This window comes from Carassius auratus, chromosome 27, assembly GCF_003368295.1.
Source record: "Carassius auratus strain Wakin chromosome 27, ASM336829v1, whole genome shotgun sequence".
Lineage (NCBI taxonomy): Eukaryota > Metazoa > Chordata > Actinopteri > Cypriniformes > Cyprinidae > Carassius > Carassius auratus.
Window position 1 is genome coordinate 21669606 of NC_039269.1, and position 14798 is coordinate 21684403.

Genomic DNA, 14798 nt, shown 5'->3' on the forward strand with positions numbered 1-14798 from the left:
CAACACAAATGGCTGCCAAATGCCAGCCCAGTAGTCTCTTCTCAAAAACTCTTTTGAGCTCGCCGTTCTCCTTTAAACCGCACGAGGACAGAGCGTGCGCTTCTGTCAGACTCTGTTTAGATTTTGGAGCATTTTGAGCGACATTTGAAGAGACTCATCTGGTTCTTTGTTGAATCTCTATGTTTTACACAAGCCCAAACTATTAGAATTAAAAAAAAATTGATATCTCAATATTCTCTCCTTTTTACTTTATAGGGAGTTTATATACTTTACAGTTCACCCTAGAGTTGACTGTTTACTAGCCCCCATGTTTATTCCAAACCTGTATGCAATTCTTTCTTTTGTGGGGTACAAAAGGATACATTTTGAGGAACATTGTTAACTCAGCACTGTTGTTTGAGCCCACTGATTGACATTTTATGGACAAAAACATATTTCTCAAAATATCATGTTACACAGAAGAAAGTCAGTCATACAGGTTTGGAATTACAGTACATAAGGGTGAGAAAATGATGACATATAGTACCTTTTGGGTGGAGTATTCCAAAAGTGTCAAACTTTAGAATCATCTTTTGCTTCAGTGGAAGAATAACTGCTGACTGTCTGTTAAAATAGTCAACTGATCAGTCTCACACATTTACTTACTTGATTAGTGACCTTGATTTTTCATCCTGTGGTCTGTGACTTATCCTATCTGCACTTTTCTAGTCATGCATTAAGACAAGTTTCTTTAATACAGCCTTAGATGTTCAGTGTAGTCTCAGACTTTTGGACGAACACTGTACTTACTTACACACATACAGAGTTCAGGCCTCTTGAATCAAACAGATGATTTAAGTGAACAAGAGTATCCCTTCAAAACAGAGAGTGATGGCACTCTGTGACATGCCACTTTGTGCCAGGGCTGGTGACATCACGCAGGGCACAGAGAAAAACTGCTGAATCACAGCAGGACACAGGGCCGTGTCAGAGTCAGAGCAGTAGAAGTGCAGGGATGTACCTGTGTCTCATTTACCACGGTCTGATGAGTGAGCCTCAGGATACCACACCATATGACCTGCCATATGACATGTTGTTTGTTTTTTCTCTCTCTTTTTCTTTAATAAAACAATATTGTTATCATTAAATCTAAAACATTTTCAGTAATACAGCTGAAATACAATAAAATGTAAATAGTATATGAAGCACTAAATCTTAAAGTACATACAAACATCGTATTGCTTTGGAACTTAATATTAATAACATATTTTTAAATTCATCTGTGTTTGCTAAATCATCATTTTTTAAATGATATTTATTAATATTTAGTCATATTTATTCAATATTTGTAACTTTAAAACCAAAATGACTAAAGCTGGAAACTAAATGCAAATGTACAATGACAATTAATTATATTAACAATAATAATAACAAAAAACACTGATGAAAAATGTGCCGAAATATGACTTATCAACAAAATTGAATGGGACGATGTACTGTAGAAAAATTTCTGTAAGAGGTCATTTTAAGGATTAAATGTTTAGTTTATGTTCATACGGTCTAATGTTACTGTACATCAATGTGTGTGCTGGACAGAAACAGCTGATTACAGTAAGTGTTTTGGGATGATGTTGTGACGTCTGACAAATACGAGGGGGAATCACTCTACCTCTAATCCCTTCATTTTCTGGACCAGCTGGGCCTCTTACCATCCATCGGGATATCAAGAGAATTACTCTTTACATCCATCTACATACAGGGGGATGGGGAAAACAAGGAGGGGTGGAAGGAAATGCAAAGATGTGGATAAGTAATAAAAGTGAATTGGAAAGAGGAGATTGATTCTGGGTAGGGTCTGGGGCAGCAGCATTTTAATCCCATGTTTAGCTTTGAACAGACTTGCATAATCATATTAATGTCTGATCAAAACCATTGTGGAGATTTGTTTGGCTCTTAACTCATTTGCCCCCCGCTGTCAAAATGCACAGCGGCTTGATTTTTGGTTTGTATGTTCGTCACGCAACATTGTCGCATCTTTTTGGACCTTTGTTGAATAGGACAGTGCGTAATTGTTTTAATCTGGGTTCTCTGAATGTGGATAGTGTGACAGCTAGAGAAACAATGAGGCACATGCATTGGGCTAGTGCACAATGACAAGCTCTCTCTCTGTACCTTTCTTTCTCTCACTGACACTGTTTATTGGCATTATAAGGAGCCGTTTTGTGTGAACTGATAAATTTGAGCAAATCAAGAAGTAGAATTTTAGTCTAGTGGCACCTGATGTCCTATCCTAAACAGGTTCACATGCTCGTAGTGTATAATTGTGTTTTATAGAAGCATTTTCTCTCACGCTCTGCTGTTAAGAGGAGATAATCAATTTAATCTTTTAAAGTGCGACTTGTGTGACAGCTGTACATTTGGCATTCAGTCACATCCTTCAAATTGGCTGCTGATCTTAATATGTGGTGCACAGGCAGATGATCAGATTTGTCTAGGTCTGAACATCTGGCCATATTTGTGTTTTGTAAGCCTTCATATGAGAAGTCTTGGAGTGTATGACCCATCATATATTGGTCATTGATTTGAAGATATTAATTGTTATCTATTAACTTATGAATGTTAGCTGTAAGGAGCAAAAATAGTCCATTAAATTTTTATTGCAGGATTATCTAGGGCAGTGGTTCCCAAACTTTTTTCAGCATGCACCCCTTTCTAGTGTTTGGCACCTGTCAAGCACCCCCCCAACACCTTACTCTAGATTTCACATTTTTAATTGCAATAACTAAATACAAATATTCACTGTAAATTAGAAAACATAATAATAATAAAAGATCACTTCCTTTTTTTGTGAGATGGATGGGCCTGCATGTTTGCACACAGATCATATACATTAAATATATATGATATATACATATAAATATTTAATTTCTTTAAAGTGCCCGATTTTAACCTGGATTCACGAAACATTCTTAAGAAGAAATTTCTTCTTAACTTCCATCTTCTTCTTATTTTTTAATTTTAGAAAAAACTTAAGGATATTTTGTATTCCCAAAAAAATTCATCTTAAGAATATTCTTATCTTTTCTTAAGATTGTTGAAGATAATCTTCTTAAATTTAAGACAGCCCCAGACTTTTCTTAAATCCAAATAATAATAATAATTTAATTAATTTATTTGGTTATTTGAAATTAATTGTTATATTTGAACATTACAGCAACAGCTACATATAATACATAGGAGGACTAGAGATGTGCACAAGTTTTCTGAAGGGACAGCGAAGACTGTTGATGTAAACATGATCGCTCATGATTAGCCTATGCGTGACGCTGCTTTTTGCTGACTTCAAAACTCATTAGCAACCCTGAAACGAGTCAGGGTTAATTTTAGCTTATTAATACATCATCTTTGGCAATATTCAGTGCATATGAGTGCGCAGGATGCAGTTGCTGTAGAAGTGCGGATTAAAATACCGGAAGCGTTCACTCAGATGAAAGTGCAAAAACACGACACAAAAATTTATGAAACATATTGCTGCAGCTTAAGACAGGCTATTTTAAAAGTAACTGTTCAAAAACAGGCCGCATTAAAACATGAAGCTGAGCGCTATTCAAAGTCGCAACAAAAAAGGAAGATATTCTTAGGAAGATATTTGAGAACGTTTTAATATTTTAATTTATTTCTTAAGAAGATTTTTGTGAATCCGGCCCCAGGTGTCCATGCTGTTGAATGTAGTAAGTGAAAAAATAAAAATAAACGAATTATCAGTTAGCACCTAATATGAACTAAAAGAACAGGGCGGGGATATTGTGACACAAACGTGCTTGTAAAATGAAATGAAATCAATTGTAATTTATACAGTAATGTAGTGTGTAATGTGAAATGTAAAATTTTATTTCTTAATAAAACCTTTGCATGTAAAGTTTACCTCAGTTAAATACATAAAAATAATAAAGAGCGATCTTTTTCCCCGCCATTACAAACATTCTCTTGCGCACCCCTGGTGGTCAGTCTGCGCACCACTAGGGGTGCACGCACCCCAGTTTGGGAACCACTGATCTAGGGCAAGATAGAGGGAGAATATGTTTATGCCTTTTCAGCTGCATGACTTTTTAATTGTGTTCAGGCCTTCTTTGTTTTCACTGATCACCCTCATTTTTTTTTTTTTTTCTACAGGAGGATGGACTTCAGTTTACGTGATGCCTTCACAGATGGGGCACCTAAGGCGACCCAGGACAGCCTGCTGAAGAGGGATTTTGTGGCTGGGTTGGAGGCACAGACCTATGATGATAAAGTGGGCGAGACCGTTGGGAAGACAGAATACCGCCCCCTTCTGGATGGGAGGGATGGCAAAAGGGAAGGTATGTGTTTTTAAATACGTTTTTCCATAACTGAACATTTACCCTTCTTTGTTATTTAGTAGCAAAATTGTTTAATTGAAAACAAAGTTATATGATTGTTAAAGGATATTTAATATCCAAGCAACTTTTTTTATTCCATACAACAAGCCTTCAAATTGATAGCATAACTGTATATCATTTATGACATACAATTAGAATATGTTACAGAAATTTCTGTGCTGTTCTTTTGAAATTTGTATTCATCAAAGAAACAAACTGTATCACACTTTCCACAAAAAGATTAAGCAGCACAACAGTTTGTAACATTAATGAAAATACAATTTTTTTTTCCTTGCGCACCAAATCATCATTGAATGATTTCTAAAATATTTTGTGACACTGAAGACTGGAGTATTGGTTGATGAAAATTCACAGGAAAAAATAATAAATTAAAATAACTAATAAATTAAATAATTCAATTATATTTAGAAATATATTTGAAAAATAAAGCAGTTAATTTAAATATTACAGGTTTTATTTTTTTTTCCAAAACCTACCAATATTATTTAAATATTATAAATAATATAATAAGTATATAAATCAAATAAAATATAATACATAATGCATATTATTTGCTGCTCTTTTTTTATTTATTTATTTTTAATGCAGATAGGTTGGTTATATTGTGTAGTACAATGCAACATTAGGAACAGCCCGTTTACTTTCACTTTTGTAATTTACTGTCTTCCTTTTGCACTGGACTGTAATCTGATGTATCTAATCTGAAGTAGATGCTGTTTGTGGTTGTTTGTGGTTATGGTTGTCTCTCTTCTCTATCTGCCAAAACGTATGTAAATGGCAGAAGCACATTTTATTCCTTTCCTCTAGTTTCACATCCTGTTCGAGTTGGTTTCATGAGAAAAAACTCATTGAAATTCCAAGGTATTTTGGGTTGCTTTTATGCTTGTTTGTCTAGGACATACGCCTGATCATGGTTGGCAACATCTCAGATCTAAGAATTTCCCCTAAGATTAGGTTCTTTTCTCTTTTTTTCACCTCGCCAGCCGCCTCAAACCATGCTGTCTTCTGCCAAGAACCCTCCCGTGTGAACTCTAGGTTCAGTTAAGCAAACGCCATCCTTCCTCTTGGGTTACAACCATCACCACTATTTATTCTCAAAAGTGTTTATTATCTGCTGGGGCACAGTTTTACAGTTAAATCACCTGGTATGCATGATAGCGCTAATAGTGTCTAGGCTACTGAATAAATATGCTAAATTTGGTATTGTTTAACACTGGTGCTTTTTGTAAAGTCAGTCATTGGTAAAACATTTACAAACAAACCCTAAAGGTCACATAAAGACTATGAAATAGCTGTAGGTTAATGAATGTTTGATGAAGCTTTTGAGCGTTTGGCTTTTGGGATTGGGCCATCCTTTTATATTTCCTTTTCATTAGTCATATGAAAGCGTTTGTTTTGTTTTCTACATGTAAGAGAATATGCAGAAATGTTGACCTTTACAGTATGATATTGGGCTTGTGCTTGGCATAATGCTTAGACATCAATACAGCAGGATGCCCTCTGAACAACAGTAAGGTATATGTATGTGTGCAGCAGTGAGCAGATATGTGGATGCGGAGATCAGCAGATCTTTCTACAGAAGATGTCACAGATACTTTTCATAGCTTCAGCCAAAGATCCAAATGAGTGTGATTACATTTCTGCCTCAATTAAGAGAGAGAAATGGCCATGTATTTGATGTTACTCTAAAGACTTTCACTCTCAGTATGATCAGGCTGTAGCATCTCATAGTTAGCATATAGCAAAAGCTTATGTTTCTGTAGCTTCTCATCAGATCATTGCTGGAACTGACATTTTTTTCAGAAATAATAACTAAGCATACGTTTATGTATTGAGAAAACATTACTGCCTGCTAGCAGGCAACGAAATATATGTCCTGCAACATTTTTTTCCCCCTGAAAAGGTTGCGTGAGATAATAAAGCTTGTTTATTGACAAAGTAATAAAGATTTATGGAAATTGTAAGTTGTCTGTTGACAAGCGCTTGGAGGCTCATTTCTAAAGAACAAAGTACAAGATTAATCAATAACTATGCTGGCTATTAAAGGCTATGCAGCCCCTTCGAATCATAATAAAATTACACTTACAGTTCATTATTGTATACATTTTCATTCATGTCGTTTTTACTAATGTTGTAAATAACTAATTATTTGCAGTGCTCATCCTGTTCTACTCTCATATGACCTTCCTTTTCAAACAGCTGCATGTTGCAGACATCAAGGCTATTCAACTGGGTTAGAAATTAATATTTTCATTGTGTAGTATAACAAATATAATAAAATACTCTGTTTATTCTTTTTAATATACTGCTTTAATAAATTTGACATGGGTTAACATTTTGTTTTATTGTTCATTTTAGTTGTGTGGTCTGTGGGAAGGGTGAAAAACTCATCACTTGTCACAAAATCTAAAAAAAAACATATAAGCAGTCTCTTATTACTAGATTAAATATGATTTATCTTTGATTATTAAATATTAAATATAGTCTTTGAATATACAAAAATAGCAACCTTGGTTGTTATTTATGTCTAGTTGTTATTGAAATACTGAAGAAGCTTGTGTCAACTTAGTAGTTGGTATACAAACACAAATTACTAAATAAAGGAAAATAATTCAAATGACATGAAATAGATTCAAGTAGAATTATTTTGTGTATCAGTGTGCTTTAAAAGAATACTCCAGTCAAAAATGTGCATGTGAATTCTAACCTTTCTTCTAATCTTTTCTTCTCTGGAACACAGAAGAGGATATTTTGAGAAATGCCTCAGTGGTTTTTGTCCATACAGTGGAAGTCAGTGGGGTCCAGTGATGTTTGCGTCCCAGTGTTCTTCAAAATGTCTTCTATTTCATTAATTAGTCGATTCGTTTTAACAGTATTTCTGTAAAAATTCTGTAGTTCATCCATCATGTTTGTGTGTTTTTGCATAACCATATTGCATGTTAGAGACTCTCTGGTTCTTTGTGTGCTTGCTGCTGGTACTCACAGCACAGTACTGGTTTATGACGTTATATAACTGATGCTGTGCTTAATAGGATGTCTGCTGCTCCCCCCTTAAACTGCAAAAGGAGGCTCTCTACTACAGCATGACTTGCAGTCTGCACCTCAAGTGCCTCATGTCTGGGACAAAAGTGACTATTTTTAGTCCCTCTTCCATTTTTTGGCTTTTAACTGAAGCTTGTTTTCAGGTTCATATGCTTCTCTTTGTGTGGCCATTGCTCTGCTCAGTTTTTTTTTAGTACACCCTCAGCATCCTGGAGCATAAAGAACATTGAAAACATGCTATTTGAGGCATAAATGCAGAAATCACCCACTATGGTCGACCCCTCTCTACCTTATCAACATTCAACACAAAGGCCTGGCCAACAGATTCCCATTGCATCCTTGCTAATATAGCGGACACAGCGTGACTCACAGTGACACATGCACCGATCCTGTTTCACAGAGAGGATCATTGCATGGAGCTGGAACAGCCCATTCCTGTGGGAGTGCGTTCATTAATCCAGGGCTGGTATCTGAGCTCATGCTGGTTCAGTGCTGGCTCCTCGTGTCAGTCAGTTTTGATGCTGACAGAGTGCTTTGCCTAGGGAACATAGAGCAGCCTCAGCTGGTTGTATAACTACGGTAACAGGCCTGCAGCCTCAGACTGTCCCATCATCTTAGCATCACTCATCTCTAGTTGCCCTTCTCATAATGGCGAAATATTGTAATGGATTGAAGCAGGCTTATTTTCGGGGATGCCCCTCCCCAGTGCCTTTGACAGGGGACACATTCAATTAGACAGTCAATCAGATTTCATGAAAGTCACATTTACAGGACCTAATAAATGCCATTAATCACTAAAGTTACCAATGAAGAGAATGTGTTCATCTTGCTGTTAAATATTAGACTAACTAACAACAATAACAAGTTAAATACAGTAGCTACTGTATGTGGTTGTTTTTATATACTGTCTTTGGTGTTGCCATCTGCCATCTTGGATTGTATTATTTAGTGAATTAATTTGCTGGAAAAAAAGCACTTGCATTCCTGCATAAATCCTTTGCTCTTTAGTTTTAAAAACTAACAATGTTGATGCACTTGTAGAGAGTCAGTTTGTCTGTTTTCTCTTTTTTTCAGGGTCTGGGTCCTTGAATGCAGGCCAGCCTGGAGGGCAACGTCCGGACCCTCAGGGAGATATCCATCCCAGCCCGCCTGGACAATATGTCTATAAGAATGACTTTCAAACAGGTGGGATCATTGAGTATGTCAGTATTGCTTAAGAGAATTGAATTAAATCGTTCACCAAAAAAAATCTAATTATGTGCTAGACATTAGCCCAAGTCTTTCTAATTCCAGGTCCAGCATCAATGATGGAAAAGCCTGTCCAATTAGGTAACCAGCAGATGGGATCTACTGTGAAGGATAACAGCATGGACCCTTTTCTGGGTAACCACTGCAGTTTTTGATCTTGCTGCTTTAAAGTCGTGGGTTCTATTCAGTTCATTTCCTCAGGCTCGGTTAAGTTTTAATGCGCTATCGCTCTGCTGCTCTGTGCTTCAGGGTTCTCTCAGCCTGGAATGAATATTGGTATGAATATGAATGTTGGCATGGCCCCTTTCCAGAGCTCCAAACCCCCCAGCATGGGTGAACCTCAGAAGACCTCACCCTTGTTTGCCAATGAACCACCCAAACCATCCCAGATAACTGCTAATCTGAGTGACACAAGCCCTCGTAACAGCCTGGAAAGTTCTGCAGGTAAAGTCTATCACCACTTAAGGCACCTCACTGCAGTCTAGAACAGGTAAGACAGACTTTAAACACAGATATTAAGATACTGATTGATTATTATGTAACAGAATGTTCTATGATCTGAGCTGTCATATCATTCCACTGTGTCAGGTCAAGGCATGGATGCCTCATCAATATCTTGTCACAAGATAATTGCTTCATACTTTTCATGGTCTTCAAGATACCACTTATTCTGAGTATGATTTTACTGATATGATAAGCAATTGTAGGATGTTAACTCTGGTATTGGATGCTATGAGTATATGTAACCTGAAAAATAGGGGTAGTGAAAAATTTATTAGGGACTAGACTAAACATCTTACAGTGTGAAATGTCCATTCCAAATAATTTTACATGATAGATCATAATAGTCAATGATCGTTATTCACAGTTTGTTTTTGACTAGCCTGTGTGCACTATGTCTTCAAGTGCGCATTATGGTGGAAGGCATTTTAAAGATTTATCTTCAGCCACTCTGTAATATTACTTTTTGAGTGTGATGGCTGTGAAACTTAGAAGAGAAATGTGTATTTTGGCCCAGAGCCAGTTTAGAAAGCCATTTCACATTTTAGACCTCATATCTGAAAGATTGATGTTACTGCCACTGGCACTTCCTCCAAGTGACAGTTTATAACCCTTTGATCAATGAAGAGCACTGAGTCTAGCGAATGAAGAAAGGCATGTAAAATAGAAAATCATATGATGTAAAACTGAAAAACACTTTGGTTGGGTCTAGAAATTAATTTAGGTTTCATCTTAATATGCTTTAATGGCTGGACTATAGCGCTGATAAACATGCATGATAAACATGATCCAAATTCAATTAGAAGTAGATTTTGTTTCCCTCTAAATGTGTTTTGATGTTGTCAACCACTGTGTTAAGTGTTTGTTTTGTCATGGATTTTGGTTTATTTCAGTGACATTTATTTGCCCTCATTCCTGAGATATACTGGGTATTCCATGTCATGTGCCTCATCTCTGTGGCTTTTCTTTGAGTCAGTCTCTCTATGAATTGCCTCTGTTATTATCCGTGACTGTTATTTCTCCATGAGTTCATTTGCCTTTTTGCACTTTCACTTGATGTGCTCTCAAGTGAGCACATCTTAGTCTCAGCACATTCTTTCCCAGCCACTGCTGAAACTATTACACCCATTTAACTGCCCTCTACAGCAAGTATGAGCATGATATCCACGGATCTTACATTAAGGAGATAGTTTACCCCCCAAAAAAACAATTATGTCATTAGTTACTCACCCTCATGTTGTTCCAAACCCGTAAGACCTTCGTTCATCTTTGGAAAACAATTAAAGATATTTTTGTTACAATCCAAGACCTTCTGACCCTGCATAGACAGCAATGCAACTACCACATTCAAGGCCCAGAAAGGTAGTAAGGACATCAATAAAATTGTCCATGTGACATCAGTAGTTCAATAATTTTAAGAAGCTATGGGAATACTTCTTGTGTGCAAAGAAAACAAAAATAATTACTTTATTCAACAATATCTTCTCTTCACTCTGACACTTTGACACACGTTCATGACAGTACCACACAGTACTTTTCTGGGCCTTAAATATGGTAGTTGCGTTACTGTCTATGCAGGGTTAGAAAGCTCTCGGATTTCATCAAAAATATCCTAATTTGTGTTCTGAAGATGAACAAAGGTCTTAAGGGTGAGTAATTAATGACAGAATTTTCATTTTTGGGTAAACTAACTATTTGACAAAGATCAGTGATAGGCCTTTATCAGGATGTAACATAATCCAAAGAATTGAAACGCCAAATTTGTTTTCTATAGAGTTTATATGGCTAACTCTGATGGGTACTTTGCCACTGGAGAATTTCCACTGGGTTTTCTTTTGTTCTGCGACATAAATTGCAAACAGTCATACGTCAGACTAGAATTTTTTGCTTTGGGTGTCCTTTCCCAACCAACTGTCCTATGAGTGAGTGACATGACATACAGCCAAGTATGGTGACCCATACTCAGAATCCATGCTCTTTATTTAACCCATCCACAGTGCACACACACAGCAGTGAACGCATAAATACATAGTGAACACACACAACCTTAGGGTTAGTAGTCAAACTCTCTAACCACTAGGCCACGACTTCCCCTAGCACAAAAAGACAAAAGGGCACAAATACAAGAAACCAAAAACTCATAAGGTGCTTGTCTCCCATTGTAATATTTCACACAATGCAAACTGGAGAATCAGCAATTTCCACACAAAGGGTAGCATGTATATTTAGTGTGTTGTGAAAGTCTCCGCAAGTAACATTAATCTGAGATGAGAGATCATTTAATCATAAAAAAAGAAAAAAGAAAATCCAGTAGAAATTTCCAAGGAAACCCATGGCTAATGCTAATTCTCATCTGAGTTTAGAACTATAAACTGGATATTGCTACAGTATTCATTGTGAATTTGTGAATTAGTGGATAGTGTCTTCATATCATCTTCTGGTGTAACTCACCACATGATGCAAGTGATCAGTGGTTCATAGGTAGCTGATCTTATGTCTCTTTGGAATCTTAATAGCTGTTATGAGTTGGAGATTTTGCTGTCCGATGATTTGTATGGTAGTTAGTGACACTTCCTCTTCCTCTCTGTACACAAAGAAGTTTGGGGAAGCCCTTGGACAGGTGAGGAAATGCTCTCTACGGAGCAGTCCCATGCTTCCAACAAGGCAGAACAGAGTCACACTGATGCCTTGGGTTCCCAGAGTCTAGATGCAGCATCTGGTGAGGAAAAGTCCATCGAGGAAGGAACCGAAAAGCAGCAGAAGCGAAAAAAGAAGAAACGCAAGGACAGGGAAGAAATGTATGACCTTCTGGACAGTCTTGGTTCCCCTGACTCAGAAGAGACTTCTGAAAGCTCCAACCATGGCTGCCCCTCACCTCCTTGTAGGGATGAAGAGATGTGGGAAAGTGAGATCCAAGAAAGAGGGGGAGGACGCATCAAGGCCAAGAAGAGTAAAAGCAGGATGAAGCTACCTGAAGAATGGAGTGCTCCTCCAACTGTAATGGACATGGACTTTAGCAGCCCTAATTTGGGTGATTCAAAACCCCCATCCAGTACTAGCATAGATCAAGGAAGTGCACAGCCCTCACTCACCCCTGAACCTCTACACCTCACTGACACCCAAGCATGCAGACCCCAACCGCCCGGGCAAGCAAGCACCTCCATATTCGCGAATCCCGTAGAAGACTCAACTCTCAAGAGTAACAGGGATATGTTAGATAAGGATAATTCAACTAGAGACAATATCAATAAGTCTAACTTAGAGTTGCCTGGTATTCACTCTTCAGATCAGTTACTCAATGACCCAAATGATCCTGACCAGAAGTCAAGCCTTGCCCTTAGTCCAACTCGGACTGTTATGTTCCTTGACTCCGTGCTGCAGGAACAGACACCAGATGCAAGCCCCCCATCCCAGAGCACTCCCGTGAAAACCCCCATCCCTCACAGCTCTGCCCCAGAGGCTGCTCCTGATCTGACCACTGGCTCACTGTTCATCGGCACAGACATCCCTGTCTGTCAGAGTGCACCTGCTGTTAGTCACTCTTCCCCAACAATTCCCCCCAGCACTGCTGTGAACTTAAATCCTGAGGCTACACCTTCCATCCCTTCACAAACAGAGCAGCAGGAGCCTTCATCGGCACAGCCCCCCCTACTGGAAGGTTGGTGATAATGAAGACTGTATGGAGATGATTTACATAATGCATGGCTCAATGAAGTGGGCCCTCCTCTGCTTAGCTATCTCTGTTGCAGAAAATACTGTAGCAAGACACTAAGTACTCCATGTTTTTCTCTTTCTTTCTTTCTTTCTTTTTCTTTCTTTCTTTCTTTCTTTCTTTCTTTATTTCTTTCTTTGTGTCAATCCTCTATAGCTTGGACCTTTGCTGCATGTAATCCATTCTTATAATAGAGTTGTTTAACATTTCAGTGCAGTCATAACACACTGATCGCTATGCATCACGATTGGCAGCTGACTAACTGATATTCTTTAGTTTACCATCCCTTGGATTTCTCTTGGTCACAGCATCCCTCAAAATGCACATGTCTTGTAGATGTGTGTCAACTTGTCAACTGTCTATGTGCCATTGTATATTTTCTAATCATTCTGTGGGTGAACAGCTTTCTTTATGTCACTCCTCCTGGCCATCTTATGCTATATGACTCTTTATTCTGCTTTAGTCTTGTTCAAAACTGTCAATCCAATGTTTATGAGATTAAGAGGTCTGTCTGCTAAATCACCTGCTACATATAGATTTTGAAATTATTGTCTTTAGATGTGTTTAACCTTTTACTTTTAGCAGAAAAAAAGTTCTGTAAGTATGAGTTTAATTATGTTATTTTCTTCTTCTTTTCATGCTAATCACTGTTTGAACAAAACTGGACGTCAAACAGGTAAGAAAATATCTCATTATCTCACTGTGAATAGTGGGTACAGCCCACTGTATATACATGCATTATGTACTTTACAGTACAGTACAGTATATTTATCAGTTATTTCATTAAGCTCTTTTGCTATTTTTATATGGTGTTTTGTATATTTAGATTATATACAATAATTGAATGCTCACTTACAGTTCTTTAAAATAAATAATAATAATAATTTCTCAAATCTCAAAATGAATATCCATTTTTGGTCACACTTTATCTTAAAGTCCAATACTCGCTATATTAACAAACCATTAACTATGATTTTGCCTCAATAATCTCCTAATTTTCTGCTTCTTAATAGTAAGTAATGTAGTTGTTAAATTTAGGTAATGGTAAGATTAGTAATGTAGAATATGATCTTGCAAAATATGTGCTTTATAATGACTAATAAAAAGCCAATACGTAAAAGGAATACTAAGTAATAAGCAACTATTTAACAGTAAGAATTGGTCCATAAACTGAAGTTTTACCTGATGTTCTTACTTTACATTAGGCTGAGAAGCCTGAATTCACTTGTAGTATTTAAAAATATTGATTTTACATTTAAGTGTTTCATGTTTTATTTACTTCACAAAAATACTGTAGTGTGTCAGTGTCATTTATCTGTTTTTAGCCATAACACCTATCCCTATTGGAAATCAATAAAACACACAAGTGAGAATAGAAATGTTTTTTCCAAGCTTTTTTAAAGCTCCAATATGGAGGAATTTTGTAATAAAATTTCCGAAAATAACTTGTACAGTGTGATATATTTCCTCCAGTTGTGTACTAACAATATCTCAAAAGTATCCAAAGATTTTTTATTTCATAGAAATTCCGATTTTAAATAACTGGCCATCCCGGAAAAGAAATGTCGCCTCTCAGTGACGCAATGTGGTGGTTATGTTATAGCCGCGCGAATGGTTTGGTTGTCGTTGTTATGGATCACGATTACTCTTTGGCGAGTATTGAAGTGCCAGTAAAACGTAGGCATCCATATTCGGATACATGCAGACTGTGTGACAAACGGAGGAATAAAACTAGGATAAATATCGGCCAGGCGTTTAAGAGATGGAGAGAGCTGCGCGAAAATCTTGGACTTGACAGAGACTCTGCTCTCACGAGTGTATTGATAGACAGGTAAGCAAATCAATTATTTATTTTGTTAGTGTACAAGTAACGTAATAGTTACAGTAAAGATGATTTT

The 14798-nt window shown here is 37.1% G+C and overlaps 1 protein-coding gene across 2 annotated transcripts in view; it reads left to right on the forward strand.

Annotated features, from left to right (window-relative positions):
• The window catches only part of map4l (microtubule associated protein 4 like), a 39454-nt gene that overhangs the window by 2578 nt on the left and 22078 nt on the right, over positions 1-14798 (forward strand). The window contains exons 2-5 of one of the 2 annotated variants that reach the window (XM_026206607.1): positions 4153-4337; positions 8514-8624; positions 8733-8822; positions 8937-9131. In XM_026206607.1, the coding sequence (XP_026062392.1) occupies positions 4157-4337; positions 8514-8624; positions 8733-8822; positions 8937-9131 (577 nt within the window). In that variant the 5' untranslated portion in view covers positions 4153-4156. Of the gene's footprint in view, positions 1-4152; positions 4338-8513; positions 8625-8732; positions 8823-8936; positions 9132-13454; positions 13577-14798 lie in introns of those variants that run through there. The other variant, XM_026206608.1, reaches the window with a different exon arrangement.